Source organism: Orycteropus afer, unplaced genomic scaffold, assembly GCF_000298275.1.
Source record: "Orycteropus afer afer isolate SDZICR_OR568_19922 unplaced genomic scaffold, OryAfe1.0 scaffold00211, whole genome shotgun sequence".
Classification (NCBI taxonomy): Eukaryota; Metazoa; Chordata; class Mammalia; order Tubulidentata; family Orycteropodidae; genus Orycteropus; species Orycteropus afer.
The window spans coordinates 475,372-497,875 of record NW_006921798.1 but is presented as its reverse complement, the minus strand read 5'-3'; the positions used below and the strand labels follow the sequence as shown (position 1 = coordinate 497,875).

General features: G+C 38.5%; 1 protein-coding gene across 1 annotated transcript in view; it reads right to left on the bottom strand.

Annotated features, from left to right (window-relative positions):
- Positions 1–447: 447 nt before the first annotated feature.
- The window catches only part of DKK2 (dickkopf WNT signaling pathway inhibitor 2), a 143,692-nt gene continuing 121,635 nt past the window's right edge, over positions 448–22,504 (bottom strand). The window contains exons 2-4 of the mRNA XM_007948287.2: positions 7,000–7,150; positions 4,660–4,815; positions 448–698 (exon numbers count right to left, since the gene is read on the bottom strand). Coding sequence (XP_007946478.1) covers positions 448–698; positions 4,660–4,815; positions 7,000–7,150 — 558 coding nt within the window. The remainder of the gene's footprint in view (positions 699–4,659; positions 4,816–6,999; positions 7,151–22,504) is intronic.

Genomic DNA, 22,504 nt, shown 5'->3' with positions numbered 1-22,504 from the left:
CAACTATTTTCTTGTTTTCAAGTTTATTATATGTCAAGGTATGCTGGGTGAAGAATATGTCATTGAAACTATAACTTTGACTAGAAATATGGCTTTCAGGTTATTTTTATAGGCAATCAGCAACCTGAAGGAAATCTATCCTCCAGCACAACCTAAACTATTGGAAAGTCACAGGATCTTCGTCAGTAATTTCCACTGTTCTTTAAAAAAAAATAGCATTTCCACAAATGTGTACATTATTTACATAAATATGTTGCATAATGGAAACACTCTGGTAGCACTGCATTCTCAACCACTCAGTTCTCTTTTCCTTTATGGGACCTGTATTCTTATCAAACACCTCATTCTAGCCATTCTTATGAATTCCAGTCCTTATTTTCCACCATGCTATAATGCATTAAATACACAAATTCACAGTCAGCTAGTTGTGGCTTTCCCCATTGGTGATCAGATTTTCTGACACACGTGGAGTCTGGCTTTGGAGGAGTAGGTGGCATCTTTCCATACTTTGCAAGAAAGACCTTTTGCACAGTCACACCGCTGGAAAATTTCCAGCCCGTGGGAGCCTTTCTTGCGCTGTTTGGTACAGACTTCCCCCTGATGGAGAACTGGTTTGCAGATTTTGGTCCAGAAGTGACGAGCACAGCAAAACCCTTCAATGCAGTCTGTTGATCGCAGACATGGGTCTCCTTCATGCCCTAGAAAGATGGTGAAGAAGAGGTATGATCCCGACACTTTATAAAGAATTTTGTTTCGCAATCAGAATCACATAAAATAATTTTATATACAATACCTTCCATGATTTTACCACTTACAATGGAAAAGTTTTAGATGCATACCAACTTGAACTTCTTCTAATCTCTTAAATTTATTATTATTTATTTCCACTATTTGGGGTATGAATATCAAATTTAATGACTAATACATCTTGTTTTTACTTGGTCATAGTGTGTCTTTTATATATTTTCCTTATCATTATTTTCTTTTCTACTAGAAGAGTGAAAAAAAAAAAAAGTGTTTTCAAATTAATTAACTTGCTACTCTTTTGGGAGGTCTAAAAAAAAAGCTCTGATTCAAGGAGAAGGTTGAAATTCTCAGGGAGTCCTAAGACCATGTATCAATTAGAGTCCAACAAGGAAAACAGAAACTCTGAATATTCAGAACAAACCAAAAAAATCAAACTCACTGCCATCCAGTCGATTCTGACTCACAGTGTCCCTGTTTTGGCTTCTGAAGTGTTACATCTTTACAGAAGCAGGTTGCCTAGTCTTCCTTCTGTGGAGTGGCTGGTGGGTTTGAACTGCCAACCTTCTGATTAGCAATCAAATGCCTTAGGCACTGTACCACCAGAGCTCCATGAATATTTAAAACAGATGATATTTAATGCAGAGATTTGATCACACAGAGAATTATAGAAGAGCAGGACCAGAGCATGGTGAGGAAACTCACAGAATGGTGTCAATCAAGCCACTATCATCTACTGGAATCTGGTGATGTTAGAATCCAAGAATTAGATTATTAGCCAAGACTGAAATCATAACAGGCCTATCTGGCAGAAGTTAAATCCATGAGGAGACACAGTTGCTTCCAGAAACTCTACTTGAGGAAACAGAAGTAGAGGAATATACTAGTTTATTCCTCCTTTCTACCTTTAAATCTCCCACTAGGATCACACCTAGTCAATAGTCATCTGAAAGGGAGTTTGGGAAATACAGTCTGCAGAGGGTTGCAATATGGCAGAGAGAGGACAAATGATCAGAGGACCAGCAGACCCAGAATCAGCAGACCCATTACACAAAAACGTATGAAGTCACAAATCCCAGTATTTAAGTAAGGGAAAAAAAAAAAAAAAAAAGTTTAAGGTTTAAGCCAGCAACTAATACCCACACATGGTTGGATTGGTCTGTAAGCCATTGAAAGCAGGAATTGGCAAACTTTTTCTGTAAGGGGCCATAGAGCAAATATTATAGACTTTCTAGGCCATAGGAGCTCTGTTGTAACTTCTCAACTCTGCATTTTTATTTCAAAAGCAGCCATAGACAAGGTGTTAATGAATGGGGGTGTATAGGTACCACAAGGAGTCCCTGTTGTTGTTGTTGTTATGTGCCCTTGAGTCAGACCCAACTCATAGCGACCCCTCCTTGGGTTTCCGAGGCAGTATCACTACGGAAGTAGATTGCCCAACCTTCCTTCCGAGGAGTGGCTGGTGGGTTTGAACGTCCTTCTGGTTAGCAGTCAAGTGCTTTAGGCACTACGCTACCAGAGCTCCTCAAGGAGTCCCTAGGTGGTAGAAACTGTTAACTAGCTCAGCTGCTAAAAAGGTTGGGAGTCAGAGTCCACTCAGAGGTACCTCAGAAGAAAAGCTTTGGCTATCAACATCTGAAAAATCACCCATGAAAACCTTATGGATCACAGTTCTACTCTAAGGGTTGCCATTAGTCAGAATTGATTCAAGCAAGCTGGTTTGTGTTGCAATAAAACATTCTTTACAGGAAAAAAAAAAAAAAAGTAGTAGAACAGATTAGTTTCATGGACCATAGTTTACTAGCTCCTGGAATCTCAGGTAGGCGCTCTGGTAGTGTAGTGCCTACATCATTTGACTGCTAACCAGAAGGGTGGTGGTTCAAATCCACCAGCCACTCCTCACAAGGAAGATGGGACAATCTACTTCCATAGTGATATTGCCTCGGAAACCCAAGGAGAGATCACTATGAGTCGGGTCCTACTGAAGGGCAGTGCGTTTGTGTTTTGTGTTCTTTGGCGGGGGAAAGGGGAGCTCAGGTGATGTAGTGTCTAAGGCATTTGACTGCTAACCAGAAAGCTGGCAGTTCAAACTCACCAGCTCCTCGTCAGAAGGAAGACTAGGAAAGCAACTTCCATAGAGATACTGCCTCAGAAACCCAAGGAGGGGCCACTATGAGTTGAATCGACTCAAGGCAGTAAGTTTGGTTTGATTTGGTTGGTCAGAAATGTTATCTGCCAACCCAGATATAACTGTGTGATGTGGACACAACTCCCTAGCCATCCAGCATGGGATTCCTTTCTATTTGCTATTAGAAAATGACAAGTATAATTAAATAAAAAGTAATTAGTAAATTTGGAAATGTGCTGTGACATAGGTATCTGTTGGAATAAAGAAATATACTAATGCAGTAATAAATATATGTGAATTTGGTGGCACTGAAATAAGAGATATGGGAAAAAGACTTAGAACTTCAGGGAGTGTAGATAAGAGATAATAGAAGAGGAATTATTTGTCAATCTCTCTTTATCACTACTAATGTGATTATTAGTAGTCCAGGACAGATTAATATGTCAGATACTATATGGGATACTAGCTCTATAGGACAGGAAAATGTGGGAAAATAGTTCTTTGGTCACATAAAGTGGAGAAATACAGTGTTAAAAAAAGTTAATCATTTTTTTCATTGTTGGACTCCTCAGAGCCTTCAATATACCAATGTTTATTGTAAATTTCTAAAAATGGAGGTAAACATTGTTGCAAAACTCATTTGACACAGGAATATTTTAGTTCACAGAACATCTTTAAAGAGAAATACTCCACAGAATACAGGTGGAAAGAACTTCCTTTAAAAAATATCCCACTCCATAAGATAAAATAATTTCATGTTTTTTTTAAATTTTACTATTACTGATTAGGTTCCTGAAATATTTTGATACCAGGAAGGGAATTTTATAGTCAAAATGTAATCCCACCAGAAATCGATTATTTGGTAGTTTATATGCTCTGTTTGTTTAGTAAAATAAAGTTTCTGAATCATCAAAGATGAGAAAAAGACTCAAAATGAAAGTGATCTAACCATATGGCAGCACTTTCACATTTATTTTTCAGAATGCTTATCATTTGATATATGACAACAATACTTATATGAATATTTCTTCTCAATTCCATTTAATAAAATTGTACTGTTGATCAGAGTACCACAATTCTCCTGAAATATACTTTTCTAGCAATTTAAAACCTCTAAGAAACCTCTAAACCGAACTAAACCCACTGCCATTAAGTTGATTCTGACTCATAGTGACCCTCTAAGTCATAGCGACCCTATAGGGTTTCCAAGGCTATCTATCTGTACAGAAGCAGATTGCCTCATTCTTCTCCCATGGAGCAGCTGGTGGGTTAGAACCAAATGTTTTGGTAAAGACATTTTGGTTAGCCGCCAAATGTCTTAACCAATGTGCAAATGGAGCTCCTTAAAAAACCTCTAGCATCTTCAAAAATGGAAATTAATAAATTCATTTAAAATCTTGCCATTAAAATACCTTCTTTGTGATTTTTTTCCTAAAATCAATGGAGTTTATTATTTTTTTATTCCTTAAACAACAAGAGAAAGGAAAAAATACCCTTAAAGCTACAGAAGCTGTTATTGTTAGGTGCTGTCAAGTCAGCCTGGACTCATAGCAACCCTAGTACAACAGAAGCAAACACTGGTCCTGTGCCATCCTCACAATCCTTTCTATGTTTGAGCCCATCATTTCAGCCACTTTGTCAATCCAGCTTATTGAGGGTCTTCCCTTTTTCACTGACTTTACCAAGCATGATATCCTTCTCTAAGGAAGGGTCTCTTCAGATAACATGACCAAAGTAGGTGAGAGAAATCTGGCCATTCTCACTTCCATTCTGGCTGCATTCCTTACCTTTTATGTGTGACATCTTAGAATGCGGTCTTCCTAGATTCTGCCATCCCAAGTCATGGTTTGAGTAATGGCCATGGTTTCGATCTCTGTGTCGAGTACCATCCAAAGCTGGGATATGTGGAGTTAAGATGCTCTCAGTAACCGGGATGCAAATGCCTAGAAGTTGTCATATAAGAAGTTAGATTAATTCAATTCTATAAAATGTAGTGCTTATCCAAATATTCCCCTGATGTGAGGTATGAAGCAACTTATGTATTTATTCATTCATTCATCCATTCACTTTTTTATTCATTTATTTACTTATTTATTGAGATTGCATGCAGCATAGTCTTACTCTGAAGCTAGATTTCCTTAATTTGAATCTTGCTTCTGCCAAGACCAGGTGAGTTTGGCAAAAAGAGGAATAAAATGAGAACCATTTTCATTGGATTATCATGAATTCATGTGAAGTGTTTTGTGCTGCAGTGAATTACTTGGTATGGCTTTTCTGGCAATGGTCTTTGTGACTCTTACCAGATGACTGGGTGGAATTATCCCCACCAAGGGAATTGGATAGCTTGCTAATAATGTAAATAAAATGTATGGCACACTTGTGGGGATGGGACTGTGCAAATAATGTGTATGGAATCCTAATGTAAGGATTGGTCAGTTTTACCATCTCACCAGCCTTAAAATGAGCCATCACAGAGGAGGAAAATGGGGGTGTCACCACTCTCCTGACAATGAAGAGCTGGGAGTGAAGTGCATCCTTGGACCTAAGATCACTGTGATGGAGATCCCAGTACTGGACCTCATAGGCAGACAGATGGCAGAGAGAACCAACAGAAGAACCAAGAGACTGGCACAAGACAGAATGGCAGGCTTGCTGGCCCATGGGTTGAAAAAACCAAGTGCCTTTGGGAAGGAGGTGTGCTGCTGGAGTGATTGGTGTGCACCTATCAACAAAACTAAAAAATCTTTGTAACACTTACCAGAACAGGGCAGAAACCAGACTGAGAGATCAAGGGTCAAAGAGAGGTATGCCTAAGAGTATGACAGTGGAAGACTGGTCTGATTCAATAAATGTATCCTGAGCATTCCTGAACCTGAATTGTAACCTGTTGCTTACCTAATAAACCCCATAATTGTGAGTATTGTCTGAGAGATCTGTGCACCCACTGCAACAAATTATTGAACATAGCAGCAAAGTAGAGTACCATGGGAGGTACAGTTGGTGTCAGAATTGGTAAAAAGTTGGAGAGTGGTGGCATGTCTGACTTCCTTTTCAAAAGAAACAACATTGGGATGCTGATGGTGATTTTGTTCCACTCATGAAGTTAGAGGAGGTAGGATGAAGAAGAAAAAGCTGCCCTCATGGTCTTTTTATATGCTTGGGATAGTGCTATAGTGAAAACTGAAAATAAATTAAAAAAAAAAAAAAAAACCAATTTTGGAATACAGTTATACTCTAATACATATGGAGTCACCATGAGTCAGAATCAACTTGATTACAATTGCTCTTTTAATTCTTGTTTTTAAACAAGATTTATCCTCAGGATTCAGGTTGTTCTTTTTAATTAACAAAACAATCTTACCTACACTGTAAATATCTCTAATGATGTGAGGTCTTCTTTCATCTACCTCTTGTGTAAGGCATTCATAGTGACCCCATAGGACAGAGTAGAACTGCTCCAGAGGATTTCTTATGCTGTAATTTTATGGGAGCAGATCATAAGTTCTTTTCTCCTGTGGAGTAGCTGGTGGGTTCTGACAACCTTTTAGTTAGCAGTGAAGTGTTTAACCATTGAGCCACTAGGATTACAAATTCAAAATGTGATCAAAGGCCAGGAAAATTAAGCTTTGAGAGGTCATCCAGGTAATTTTACACATATTTAAGCCATAATCTAACCCCTGCCAGATTCCTGAAAGGCTTCTTACAATTCAGGTGTCTGATTAAGAAGTTAGCCTAACTTTCACTACAGGCCTACATGAAATGTTCAGTGGTAGAATTCTCTCTTTCTAAGCAGGACACCTGAGTTAGATTTCTAGCCAGAATCTCGGCCAAAGACATCAAACAACAGTCAGATGAATGTTTCCTGTTGCTATGATGTTGAACAAGTTTCAGCAGAGCTTCCAGACTAAAATAGACTAGGAAGAAAGGCCTGGATATCCATTTCCAGGAACCAACCAGTGAAATCTCTAAGGATCACAATCTTAGAGATCAGGAGGAAGGCACTAGACCAAGTAACATTTTGTTTTATTGTTCATGGGATAACGCTGAGTTGGAGGCCAACTTGATGGCAGCTAGAAATAACAACATCATGAAAAGAAAGAGGACCACCAATACATAGGGAGCTTTACCATTATTGCAGCGGGTGCCAGGGCAACACATGCCATCTCTATGGCAGCGCTTCTTTTTCCTTCGGCACACCATGCAGGCTGATGATCCTTGGTGAGGACTGTGACAGTATCTCCCAACTTCACATTCCTTATCACTGCTACAAGGGTAGGCCTGTGACAAAGTGGAACAACACCACAGAAAGCAGTTGATTGTATCACGTAAAACTTATGAAAATTTACTGTAGTAGAGCATAATGATAATTATAATACAATATGTTGCTCCTAAAGGAAAATATACCAGTGAATCTTATATAGAAAAACAAAAATCCTTACAACGGGACCAATATGCAACATCAAGATAAATGGACAACAGACCGAATTTGTCAGAGACTTCATTTTCCTTGGAACCACAATCAAAGCCTATGAAATAGCAGTCAGGAAAGCAGAAGATTTATTGCACTGCATAAATTTGCTGCAAAAGACCTCTTTAAAGTGTTTAACGGCAAAGATGTCACTCTGAAGACTGAGGTGTGTCTGTCCCAAAACATAGTATTTTCAATCATCTCATGTGCTGTGCATGTGAAAGCTGGACAATGACTAAGGAAGACTGGAGAAAAATTGATGCATCTGAATTGTGGTGCTGGAGAATACTGAAGATACTATGCACTGTCACAAGAGCAAACAAATCTAAGTTGGAAAAAGTCGAGCTGGAATGCTCCTTCTTGTTGTTGTTGTTGCTTTTAGGTGTTGCCGAGTCAGTTCTGACTCACAGTCACCCTATGTACAATAGAATGAAACAATGCCCAGTTCTGCACCAACCTCCAAATCCTTGCTGTATCTGAGCCCATTGGTGCAGTCACTGTGTCAATCCATCTTGTTGAGGGCCTTCCCATTTTTCATTAACAATGTACTTTACCAAGCATGAACTTTCTCCAGTTAATGGTCCCTTCTGGAACCATGACCAAAGTAGGTGAGATGAAGTCTGGCTATTCCCATGTTTAAGGAGTATTCTGGCTGCACTTCTCCCAGGACAGGTTTGTTACTTCTTTTGGCAGCCCATGGTACTTTCAGTATTCTTCACCAACACCACAACTCAAAAGCATCAACTCTTCTTTGGTCTTCCTTACTAATTATAAAACTTTCATATGCATGTGAGGTGATTGAAAACACCATGGCTTGGGTTAGGTGCACCTTAGTCTTTGTTGTGGTTATCCAGTGCCACTCTAACAGAAGATATCACAAATAGGATGGCTTTAACAAACAGAAGTTTATTCTTATAATTTTTTGGAGGCTAGAAGTACAAGTTCCAAGTGCCAGGCTCTAGGGGCTGTGTAAAAGCCTTTCAACCTTGGACTTCAGTTTTACCTCTTGCTCTCATCCCACTGAAGCTAGAGGCATTTCTTCACTTAGGAAGCTACTGGATGTTGAGACTAATAAGCCCAAGGTCAACAAATAAAATAGCACAATCCTGATATTACCAAACAACATGGCAGGTTATTGAGTCCAGTCCACTGAAAGTCCCCAAATCAGTAGAGCATGGCAGGCTGCTGAACAATGACTCAGCTACATGCAGGGTTGAAGCATGCCATGAGCTAGAGACCATTCCCAAAGCTGCTTGTTATATGCAAGAAGCAGATCAAATCCTTTAAGCAGCTACTCAGCTGCTTATGGTAGATCCCACCATAGAGTTGATTGCCAGTTTCATCATAATCAGAACAGGGATGTATGAAGTATGAATCTAAGAAAATTGGAAATTGTTCAAAATGAAATGGAACTCATAAAGATTGTTATCCTAGGCATTAGTGAGCTGAAATGGACTGGTTTGGGCCATTTTGAATCAGACAATCATATGATCTACTATGCTGGGAATGATAATTTGAAGAGGAATGGGATGGCATTCATCATCACAGAGGATGTTTCAAGATCTGTCCTGAAGTACAATGCTGTCACTGAGAAGATAATATCCATACACCTACAAGGAAGACCAGTTAATACTACTGTTATTCTAATTTACACACCAACCACCAAAGCCAAAGATGAAGAAATTGAAGATTTTTATCAACTTCTGCAGTCTGGAATTGACTGAACATGCAATCAGGATGTGTTAATTATCATTGGTGACTGGAATGCAAAACTTGGAAACAAAGAAGAATCACTGGTACTTGGAAAATTTGGCCTTAGTGACAGAAATAATGCTTGAAATTGAATAATAGAATTTTGCAAGACCAAAGGCTTATTAATTGCAATTGCTATTTTCAACAACACAAATGGTGGTTCTACATGTGGACTTCGCTAGATGGAGTACACAGGAATTGGAGTGACTACATCTGTGGCAAGAGGCAATGGAAAAGCTCAATATCTTCAACCAAAACCAAGCCAGGTGGTGATTGTGAAACAGACCATCAACTCCTCATATGCAAGTTCAACTTGAAGTCGAAAATAATTAAAACAAGTCCATGAGAACCATAATATGACCTTGAATATATCCCTCCTGGATTTAGAGACAAACTGAAGAATAGATTTGATGCACTGAACACCAATAACCAAAACCAGAAGAATTGTGGGATGAGATCAGGAACATCATCCATGAAGAAAGCAAGAGGTCATTAAAAAGATGAAAAATGGATGTCAGAAGAGACTCTGAAACTTGCCCTTGAGTGAAGACTAGCTAAAGCAAATGGAAGAAATGATAAGAGAAAAGCTGAACAGAAGATTTCAAAGAGCAACTCAAGCAGACAAAGTCAATTACTATGATGAAATGTGCAAAAACCTGGAGTTAGAAAACCAAAAGGGAAGAACATGCTCAGCATTTCTCAAGCTGAAAGAATTGAGGAAAAAATTTAAGACTCAAGTTGCAATATTGAAAGATTCTATGGGCAAAATATTGAATGATGCAGGAAGCATCAAAAGAAGATGGAAGGAATACACAGAGTTACTCTACTGTAAAGAACTGGTCGATCTTCATCCATTTTAGGAGGTGGCATATGTTCAAGAACAATGGTACTAAAGGAAGAAGTTGAAGCTGCACTGAAGGAATTGGTGAAGAACAAGGCTCCAGGAATAGATGGAATACACACTGAGATGTTTCAACAAATGGATGCCCCACTGGAGACACTCACTGAGCTATGCCAAGAGATTTGGAAAACAGCTACCTGGCTAACTGACTGGAAGAGATCCATATTTGTGTCCATTCCAAAGAGAGGTGATCCCACAGAATATGGAAATTATCAAACAATATCATTAATATCACACACAAGTAAAATCTTACTAAAGATAATTCAAAATCTGTTGCAGCAGTATATTTAAAGAGGACTTCCAGAAATGCGAGCTGGATTCAGAAGAGGAAGTGGAATGAGGGATATCATTGCTGATGTCAGATGGATCTTGGCTGAAAATAAAGAATACCAGAAAGATGTTTACTTGTGTTTCAATGACTATGCCAAAACGTTTGATTGTGTGGATCATAACAAATTGTGGGTAACATTGAGAAGAATGAGAATTCCAGAACACTTAATTGTACTCGTGAGGAACCTGTACATAGACCAGGAGGTTGTCTTTTGAACAGAAAAAGGCTGGCATGGTACTGGGAGGTGTTTTGTTCTGCTGTGTGTAGGGTCACTATGGTCAGAGATGACTGGACGACACGTAACAACAACAGCAGAAACTCATCGTGAAGAATAACTACCACTAGCTGCCCAGCCACTCAACCAAGTCCAGCAAAGTTGACACACAACCATAACTACCAGAGTCTTCAAGGAGACATCTTTGATCTTCAGCACTTTAAAGAGATCTTTTACATGGTTTAAAATCAAGAATGTAGTGCATCAGGGTTGTAAGTTTACTGTACTTATTCAATCTATATGCTGAGCAAAATAATCTGTGAACCTGGACTATATGAAGAAGAATGTGGCATCAGGATGGAGGAACAATTATCAACAATCTGTGATACGCTGACGACACAACTTGGCTTGGTGAAAGTAAGGATGAATTGAAGCACTTACTGATGAAGATTGAAGACTACAGTCTGCAGTATGGAATACACCTCAATATAAAGAAAACAAAAATCCTCACAACTGGACCTATTAGCAGCATCACAATAAATGGAGAGACAACTGAAATGTCAAAGACTTCACATTGATTAGTTCTACAATTGATGCCAATGGAAACAGCAGTCAGGACATCAGATGACATGGCTCTGGGCAAATCATCTACAAAGGACCTCTTTCATCTCATCTGAAGAGAAAAGATGTCTCCTTGAGGACTAAGATGTGGCTATCACATGCCATGATATTTTCAATTGCCTCAATTATGTGAGAGGTGGACAATGAATAAGGAAGACTGAAGAACTGATTCTTTTGAGCTGTGATGTTGGCAAAGAATGCTGAAAGTAACATGGACTGCTAAAAGAACTAACAAATCTGTCCTGGAGGAAATGCAACCAGAATGCTCCTTGGAAGCAGGAATAGCCAGATATATCATCTCACCTACGTTGGTCTTATTATCAGAAGGGACCATTTCCTGGAAAAGGATGTCATGCTTTGGAGTAGGAGATGGAGGGTTGAGAAAAGAGGACAAGGCCCTCAACGAGATGGATTGACACAGTGGCTCTGATGATGGGCTTAAGTATAGCAAGGATCATGGAGCTGGCACGGTACCGGGAGGTGTTTCATTCTGCTGTGTTTAGAGTCGCTATGAGTCAGACAACTGGACAGCACCTAACAACAACAGCAACAACTCATCATGAGGAATAACCACAACCAGGTGCCCAGCCACTCAACCACGCCCAGCCAAGTTAACACACAACCTTAACTACCACAGTCTTCAAAGAGACATCTTTGCTCCTCAGCACATTAAACGGGTCTTTTGTAGCAAGTCTCCCCAGTGCAAGATGTCATCTGATTTCTTGCCTGCTGCTTCCATTGGTGTTGATTGTGGAATCAAGTAATATGAAATGTTTGACAAGCTCAATCTTTTCTCCATTTCATCATGATGCTGCTTTTGGATCCACTTGTGAGGATTTTTTTTTTTTTTCTTTATGTTGAGATGTAATCAGTACTGAAGACTGTAGTCTTTAAACTTCATCAGTAAGTGCTGAAATCATCTTCACTTTTAGCAAGCAAGGTTGTGTCATCTGCATATCACAGGCTGTTAATGAGCCTTCCTCCAATCCCGATGCCATGCTCTTCTTCAAATAGTCCCATTTCTTGGATTATTTGTTCAGCATACAGATTAAATAAGTGTGGTGAAAGGATACAACCTTAACACACTCTCTTCCTGATTTTATCCCCTCACTCTCTTCAAATGACGTCTTCCTGATCTGTGCCTTATTTTGGCTGAAGATACTGAGCTTCTCCATTGCCTCTTTCTGCAGATGTAGTCAATCTGATTCCTGTGTATGCCATCAGGTGAAGTCCATGTGTATAGATGTTGTTGAAAAAGGTATTTGCAATTAATAAGTCATTGGTCTTGCAAAATCTATTATGCAATCTCTGGCATCATTTCTATCACCAAGGCCACATTTTCCAGCTACCAATGATTCTTCTTTGTTTCCAACTTTTACATTCCAATCACTACTAATAATCAACACATCTTGATTGCATGTTTTGTCAATTTCAGCCTGTAGAAGTTGGTAAAAATCTTCAATTTCCTTGTCTTTGACTTTGGTGGTTGGTGTGTAAATTTGAATAATAGTAATATTAACTTATTTTCCTTTTAAAGTGTAATGCAACCACTGCCGTGGAGTCAGATCCAACTCATAGCAACCCCTTCTTGGGTTTCTGAGGCAGTATCACTATGGAAGTAGATTGCCCAACCTTCCTTCCAGGGAATGGCTCGTGGGTTTGAATCACCAGCCTCTGGTTAAGAGTCAAATGCCTTAGGCACTACGCTACCAGAGCAGGCATATGGACATAATCCTATCACAGACAGAGTTGTATTTCAGGATAAATCTTGAAACATTCCTTGTGATGATGAATGCCATGTCATTCCTCTTCAATTTGTCATTCCTGGCATAGTAGATGATATGGTTGTCTAATTCAAAATAGTCAAGAGCACTCCATTTCTGCTCATTAATGCTTAGGATATTGATATTTATGAATTTCATTTCATTTTTGACAACTTCCAATTTTCCTAGATTCATACTTTGTACGTTCTATGTTCCAATTATTAATGGATATCTGCAGCTGGTTTTTCCCATTTTGAGTCATGCCATATCAGCAAATGGAGTCCCAGACATTTTATTCCATCTATGTCATTAAAGTCAAATCTACTTTGAGGAGGCAGCTCTTCTCCAGTAATATTTTGAGTGCCTTCCAACCTAAGGAACTCATCTTCTGGTACTATATTGGGCAATGTTTCAGGGCTATTCACATTTTCCAGTGATATATCAGACAGTGTTTCACTGCTATTCATAAGGTTTTCATTGGCTAATTCTTTGAGAAGTGGATGGCCCCCTCCTTCTTTCAAATCTATCTTAGTCTGGAAGCACTGCTGAAATTTGGCCACCATGTGTGACCCTGCTGATATTTGAAACACTGGTGACATAGCCTCCAGCCTAACAGCAAGATACAAGCCACCATAGTACAACAAGGTGACAGATGAGTGGTGGTGAATGCTCCTTGAAAGCAAGAATGGTCAGACTTCATCTCACATACATTGGTCATGTTGTCAGAAGGAAACATTCCCTGGAGAAGGATATCATGTTGGTAAAGGGTTAGTGAAAAAGAGGAAGATTCTCAATGAGATGGATTGACACAGTGCCTGCAATGATGGGCTCAAATATAGCAAAGATTGTGAGCATGGTGCAGGATCGGGTGTGTTTCATTCTGTTGTACATAGTGTCTTTATGAGTCAGAGACAACTCAGCTATACTTAACAACAAGAACATACTACATAGATCCTACATAGAGATGTTTACTTAGTTGAGAATCTTATAAATATTGATTATTCATGGTGCTAAAGATAAAGAAATGTTTGATATTATTCATATATTTTCATTGACACAATTTTGGAGTTAGTATTTAGAATTTGTGTTGATTAGTAGAGCCCTTTCCACATGACTTTGAGGCTCAGAAACCAATTCCATGGTTATATTGCTAATGATTTAAGATGTAAATATAACAGTGATCCTAGCCACTCTATTTCTCATCTGCTAAATTAAAGTGAAGGAAGGTCAAATAAAACAACATTGTAAAGGGACATACTAGAAGCTAAAAAGTGTCTCCTGTCCTTTAATGAAGGAACTTTTATGGCATAAGAGTAAAGTACTTGGCTGCTAACTGAAAGGTTGGCCATTTGAACCTGCCCAGCAGCTCCACAGAAGAAAGACCAGGACATCTGCTTGCTTAAAGATTGCAGCCTAGAAAACCCTATAGGGCAGTTCTACTCTGTCACATGGAGTCATTACGAGTTGGAACTGACTCAACAGCACCCAATAACATCAAGCCCATTAACAAACAAGTATTTTAAGTGAGACTCCTCACAATTCCTGCCTGTGAAGATCAAGGAGGACTACTTTCAGGACAGACTGAGGCAACGAACTGTTCCACACAAAAAAGCAAAGTACACTGCTTTCATTCCAAACATGGTAACGACAGGTAGTAGAGTTCTGCGTAGCTGGGGAGATGTTAATTATAATATTATGATTGCAGGGAATGAAAAAGCAAACTCCTACAGGCTCTTGCAAGAGCATTAATGGTTCAGTGATAGAATTTTCACCTTCCATGGTGGAGACCTGGGTTTGACTCTCAGCCAATGCAGCACACATGAAGCCACCATTTGTGGTGGAATGTTGCATGTTGCTATGATACTGAAAATTTTCACTGGAGCTTTCAGACTAAGACAGATTAGAAGAAAGGCCTGTAACTGTCTGATCCCCAGACATCATGATGTTGGTGCAGTGCCAACTCAATAGCAGCTAGTAACAACAGGGTTCTGCATTTGCAATTTATACAGAAAAAAAAAAAAATGTTCATGAATTTCTCCATCATGTTGTATGCTCAGAAGGCTACTGCAGCATTGTAATATATACTCTAATTATGCACTCTTTGCCTCTTGTAAGTTATTGGAGGATTTAAAATATCTTTGTTTTCAGAGACTAAGAGTTGAGAAACTAAAATGTCACATGACACATCAAAATCACTCATATTTTGAGCCACTTTGAAAGAAAGACTTTTTTCCTAGCTGTTTCTTTTTTTTTTTTTTTCTGGTTGATTTATTTTCTGAATTTCAGAATAAAACATTCTTTAATCGAAAGACACAAATATAAAAAATATGATACATAGTCACTTTTAAGCAAAACATAAATGATGTGAATAAAAAAACCAACGGACAAATTTCTGTGACTCTCAAATTAGTAGTGTGATTTGAATGCTATATTTATGAAATTAAGATTGATGATCAGACTGCATGCATTGGTTATTCCTTTCCCCTTTCTCTCTTTCTCGCTCTCTTTCTCTTGTTCTATTACTTTGCTCCCAGTGTCCATCTAGTGCATATATGTGTGTATGTATTCAACCTCCACATGTTTTTTTTTCCTTTAGATCTGATGAATTTCAATGAGGATGAGGAAATAAATATACATTTGATGTGTGAGTCTGAAAACTGTATATGTAGTTTTATGGGTAAAAATACACTTTTATCATCATTACAATTTACTAGTTATTCTTAAAATAATTATATTGAAAAACTGCTAACTTCAAATCCTAAAAGCTTTTGAATGATCTCATAGTGGCAGTGTTTGACTTACACATTATGATTGGAGCAAGATAAAGTAAGTTTGGAGATTCGGTAACTCCATCATTAGTTTTAAGAGAAACAGAATGAGGCCAAATTCCAAGTATTAAGCCATTTTTCAAGAATCCAAGACTGATGAAAACAAAACAAATGTTACTTTCTGCCTAACCATGTTTTTTTCCCCAAGCTTTTTATCCCCTTCATATTTAAACTCATTAATTTTAATTGAAATACTATTCACATGTTTCTGATTCATTTACATTTATTTCATCAAATTGTTTTGCAAGAAATATTTGATCTCTTACAGAGTCTTACAAGTTTCTTTCCTTCCTCAAAAATAGGACATGTTCTTTCAATGGAAGTAAACAGTAAACATGTGCCACCTAAAACATCAAGTGCCATTCACAGCTCAAACAATAAATATTCAAGAGATTCTGGACATGGACTAATGCTTTGTTCCTTCCATAAAAAGTAGTGCATATGGCAGAAAGTAAGTTGTTTGCTAAATGTAGCAGTTTATTTATGCAGACTATTGTGGAAGGTGTATCCTTATCTTCTCATTTTCAGTTGATGGGAAATAGAAAACATTGAAATGAAAAATATTTGATTGTGGTGTTATTACAGAAACTCTAGTGGAGTAGCACCAGAAGCCTAGCAGTTCAAACTCATAAGCCACTCCTCAGAACAAAGATTGAGCAATCTACTTCCATAGTGATACTACCTCAGAAACCCAAGAAGGAGTCACTATGAGTTGGATCCAACTCTATGGCAGTGAGTTTGGTTTCCATTTTAGTGTTATTACATAAAGTGATATGCACCGTACACATTACTTAAATGGTGTTCTGGTTATGTAGTGCTGCTCTGACAGGGATATACCACAAATGGGATGGCCTTAACAAGCAGGAGTTTATTCTCTTAACAGTTCGGAGGCTTTAAGTCCAAGTTCAAAGTGCCAACCTCTAGGGGCTGGGTGAAAGCTCCTCATCCTTGGGCTTCAGCTCTGCCTCCAGCTCCTGGACCACTGAAGCTAGAGGCTTTTCTTCACTCAGACAGCTGCTGGCTGCTGAAGCTGCCACGCCAAGGTTGACAAGTAAAAAGGCACAGTACCAATATTACCAAATCACAAGGCAGGCCGTTAATTCAAGTCCATTGTAAATCCAAAGGTCGGCAGAGCATGGCAGGCTACAGGTTTCAAGGTGCCATAAGCTAGAGACCATTCACCAAGGCTTCTGCCTATATACAGGAAGCAGACCACATTCCCTAAGACAGCTACTCAGCTGCTCCCAGTAGATTCCACCATGGAGTTGATTACCAGTCTCCTCATGGAGAATATAAGGGAGCTCTGGTAGCATAGTGCCTAAGGCACTTGACTGCTAACCAGAAGGCTGGCGGTTCAAATCCACCAGCCACTCCTCGGAAGGAAGATGGGGCAATCTACTTCCATAGTGACACTGTCTCCGAAACCCAAGGAGAGGTCGCTATGAGTCGGGTCCGACTCAATGGCACATAACAACAACAACATGGAGAATACTACATCCAGCTGCCCAACCACTCAACCAGGTCCAATCAAGTTGACACACAAACTGAATTACCACAAATAGGATCACAGTAAAATTAGCACAATGCAGTTTTTTTTTTTAAGAGGGAAGCTCAAATAATTTAATACTGAAAATATATGGTGGTTCAAACCCATCCTGAGAATCTCAGTAGTAAGCCCTAGCAATCTGTTTCCAAAAGTCACAGCCTTGAAAATCGTATGGAACCAGTTCTACTCTGCAACACATGAGGTCTTCAAACTTACAACAAAAAGTTTTGTCATGCTTCGTTATTTTTAATTAGCTCGAACTAGAAGTGATAACATCAGATAAAGGATACATTAAAAAAAAAAAAAAAGACATTATTAGTAAGATAAACTTATTTTGGAATGCATAGCTGGTGCAAACAGTTCGCCCTTGACTGTTAACCTAAAGATTGGTGGTTTGAACCCACCCAAGGGTACTGCAGAAGAAAAAGGCTGAGGATCTTCTTCCACTAAGAGTACAGCCAAGAAAACCCTAAGAAGTAATTCTCTGTAACACATGGAGTTGCTGTGAGTCAGAGTAAGGTGAACTTGGATTTAGAATGGAATCTCAGAATATAAGTACTTGAAGATTTTAAAAATATAGTAATTAAAATATTAAGAATTTATCATAATTGAAATATAATGCTATATTACAGAATTTCTTATATAAGTTTATGAAATTCATGGTTTTAATGTACTGTCTTTATGTATGAATATATTCAAGAAGAGATTAAATAATTTGATTGAAAGTAGGTTTCAGAAAAAGCAAGTGATATAAGTTTATAAGCCTTATGTTCTGAAATCAATATCCCCCAGCACAGTTTCACTTAGCTGTAAAGCTTCACTTGGCATACCATTAACAAGAAAACAGAATATGAGCAAATATGGATGTGATCCATTAGTAACAGTCTATTAGTAATATTCAGCCTAATGTATCATTGTTCAGTAAAGAGTTTTGAACAAGACATTTCCAAATCAAGTATGAGTGCTCTGCAGTTTGTCCTTAGGGTATTTTCTACATTAACCCCTTTAATACACCTGGGAATGGTATCATAGTAGGCAAGAGAAAGGAAGAGAGCTACACATGGCTCAGAGTAGTCACAGAGGACCCCGATGAAGTAATGACCATGCTAATGAAAAAATGGCTGAAAAGATTTATGGATTCTAACCAAAGTGCCATTCAGGAACTTGCTTATAGGGAATCTTTAGTTTCCATTGCCTAAGGCATTTCACAGAGCGTTAGTGGTGTAGTGCCTAAGGCACTTGACTGCTAACCAAAAGGCTGGCAGTTCAAACCCACCAACCACTCCTCAGAAGGAAGATTGGGCAATCTACTTCCATAGTGATGTTGTTGTTATGTGCCGTGGACTCTGACCCAACTTATAATGACCCCTCCTTGGGTTTCTGAGGTGGTATCTCTATGGAAGTAGATTGACCAACCTTTCTTCTGAGGAGTGGCTGGTGGGTTTGAACAACAACAACAAGGCATTTGATTTCTAACCAGAAGAAATGCTTTGAGTTGGAAATAATTTGACAGCAGTGAGTTCGGTTTTGTTTTGGTTTTAGCCTTCAAAAGCTGCTACCTGGTCCCATTTGATGCTGGTTTTGTGATGAACAGAAACTGAGTTTGAATACATTGGCCTAAGATTTCTTTTAACAACAACAACAAAAAAAAAAAAACTGCAATATGCTTTCCTGGTACCTATTTAACAGGTAATAAGGACAATTTGTTAGTTTGTTTTTTCCTTTTTCTTTTTTACTTGCTCTTAAAATTATTAATGATGGATTTTTATGCCTTCATTTACTCGGATTTAAGTAAGCAGACTAGGAAAAAAAAAAGTTGTTAACTCATGATGATCCCATGTAGATCAGAGTAGACCTGCAGGCCATAGGATTTTCAATGGCTGATTTTCCCAACTAGATCACCTGACCTTTCTTCTGGGGCACTTCTGGGTAGACTTGGTTAAGAGCTAAGTATGTTAACCCTTTAAACCACCCAGGGACTCCAAACAAACTAAAGACCTTTTATTTGTTTTCCAACGAACAGTGGGAGTGTGTGTGGGAGACTGGAAATCAAGTGAAATAATTCAGGAGAAAAATTAATACACTGATTTTATACTAAAATGTGCCACTATGGAATCAGAAAGTATATTGTGTAAATCCTGGAATGCTCAAATTTGTGTAGAAACACTCTTTACTCAACCTCAGTCACAATCAGCAGGCAGGTTTATTTGGGAAGGGTGGTGTAGTGGTTAAGGCATTTGCTTGCAAACCAAAAGGTTGAAGGTTTGAATCCACCAGCTGCTGTATGGAAGAAATATAGGGAGGTTTGGTTTTATAAAGATTTACAGCCTTCAAAATCCAATGGGGAGTCACTATCAGTCAGAATCAACTCAATGGCAGTGAGTTTGGTTTGGTTTGAAAAATAGCAGAAGGAGCTCTGGTGGTGTAGTGGTTAAGGCACTTGGCTGCTAACCAAAAGGTCCGTGGTTCCAACATACCAGCCGCTCTGCAGAAGAAAGATGAGGCAGTCTGCTTCCGTAAAGATTGACAGCCTTGGAAATTCCATGGGGCAGTTCTACTCTGTTCTTTGGGGTCACTATGAATCGATGAGTTTTGGGGTTAATAACAGTAGGTGATTGGCCATGAATTACGAATGCATGAGAGCTATCAATGATAAGCCCCCCCCCAAAAAAAAAAAAATACTCAACCCCTTTTCTGACCTAAGGGAGCTCTGGTGGTGTAGTGCCTAAGGCATTTGACTGCTAACCAGAAAGCTGATGGTTCAAACCCACCAGCCATTCCTTGGAAGGAAGATTGGGCAATCTACTTCTGTAGAGATACTGTCTCAGAAACCCAAGGAGGGGTCGCTATGAGTCGGATCTGACTTGACAACAGTGGGTTTGATCTTTTTTGGTTTGGTTTCTGACCTAAAAATAGAATGGTTTCCACAAACATCAATGCCAGTTATTACAGCCATGACATAAACTAAAGAAAGAATGAACAGATTGAATCTAGCTTGGAAATAGTTTATCAGAAGGGACCTTTCTTTTTAGTATAAAAGATTTTTTTAAACGTCCATTTCCTCTCTGTTAATTTAGAATCATGATTTAAAATTTTAGCAATGAAGTCAAGACAGGTTAGTTAAAGCCTAAGTAATACGTTCTCAGCAGGAGCGAACCTGGGGATTGTGAGCTGTGCTCTGGCTCTCTGGCCTCAGCTTTAGGTGTCAGAACTAAGAATATTTAATAGTGAAGGTTTAGTTCACAACAAGATTATGTATTTGAATGGTGACCTAGATGGTGAATTTAGATACTTGGAAAATTAATTTGGCCACCTCTTATTTCTGTTGTTGTTACGTGTGGTCGAGTCGGACCGACTAATAGCAACCCTTCCTTGGGTTTACGAGGCAGTATCACTACGGAAGTAGATTGTCCAGTCTTCCTTCCGAGGAGTGGCTAGTGGGTTTGAACTGCCAGCCTTCTGATTAGCATTCTAGAAGACTGCGAATACCAATAGTATGTCTTGCTGCAGCTGTTGGAAAGACAGAATACTGGCGGAAGACACCAACAAGCCTGTAAACAACATTTTCCCATTTTATTTCTCAACAACAGTTTTATGTCTGCTTAAACTCAATGTAAATCAGAATTACAAGCAAAAGCCCATCATGTAATCAATGATAATTAAATAATATCCTAGAGAACAATGTAAAAGGAAATGTAGTTCCTGCATTGTATTTGAACTAATTAAACCTTCTTTAAAAAAATTACTTTCTAAACTACAAGGAGAAAAGGCTTATTAATTCAAGACTTACATTTAAGATTGAATTATTCTTACTTTTCAGTTACTGCTCATCACTCAGAACATGCAAAGCATACTAATACAACAACAAAGCAATCAGATCCATTAGAATAATGAAATAGGAAAAAAAAAAAAAAAAACCCTCAGGTATCTCAGCAAACTAACAATTAAATAGACCTTAAACCAGAACTAAAACCTTATTTTAGCTCCTGAGTTTTCAAAATAATGAGATTTTTCCTGCTGAATGATGGGAAGCAAAAAAGAAGAGAGAGTCACAAAATGTTCATGTGGCATGGCCACCCATCCAGATTCTTGCAAGACTGTCCTAGTTTGGATGTTGTTGTTTTAATCGGGACAATTCCTTGTCCCTGCAAGCACTGTTTGTAACAATCTCGGAAGTTTTCTGGAGCCAGAAAAACATCATCAGCTTGGGCAGGCAGAAGAAAGCCTGTAAGGGACGACCCAGCTGTGGGAATGAAAAACATTTGGGGTGAGCGGATAGAGGGAAGTAACAGCAAAGGGTTGGGGACTGGATTGTATCAGGGTCTCAAAAGACCACAGTTACATCTGGGAAACCATATCAGACTGGCTTCCTCAAGGTCCTTAGAGAAAAGATTAATTTCCCTTGACGTGACGTTCCACACAATAGATTTATATTTCTATGACCATGCAAGGTAAGCTGCCCTTTGTGGCAACCATTTCAAATCAAACACTAAAATTGCAACTGCTGAAGGTGTGGGAACATATAACTTAATTTGGCTAGTGTGCAGTTGTATATTGTGTGCCAAAGGATGTGCAACTTGATCTTTTTCATTGTCCAAATTACCTCCAGGGATTAAGGGTGCATCTTTGTTGTAAAAATAAAGCCAGGAGGCTTGAGCTATATTAAATTTCAGGGAGAAAGTTAAAATATTTCATGATTCTGGATGTGTAGCTATAGTATATGTAGCACCAACTATACTCCGGACACTTAAAACTCGTTCAGTAATCTACAAATATTTTGTTTGTGATATTCTGAAGATAATTTTGAAAAACATACATTCTCTCAGAGATTTGACATCTAAAATTTTTCAGCATAAACTTGCTTATTTTATTAACACAGCACAATATACAATACTATATTTTATAAAATCTTATAAAATATTTTATAAGATGAAGTTTGCAGCAATTTGACCTGATTCAATAAAACGGCTTTTTAACTCTCTTACTGAAGATTGCAGGCTGATCCTGAAATAAATTACAGCATATTTACCCATTGATTTTTTAGTTTTGAAAAAATAAGATAGTCTTAGGGCATATTCAGTTACATTTGAAAATATATAGGTCATTAACAGCCACTAATGAACACTAGGGAGCTCTGGTAGCATAGTGGCTAAGACACTTGCCTGCTAACCAGATGGCTGGCGGTTCAAACCCACCAGCCACTCCTCG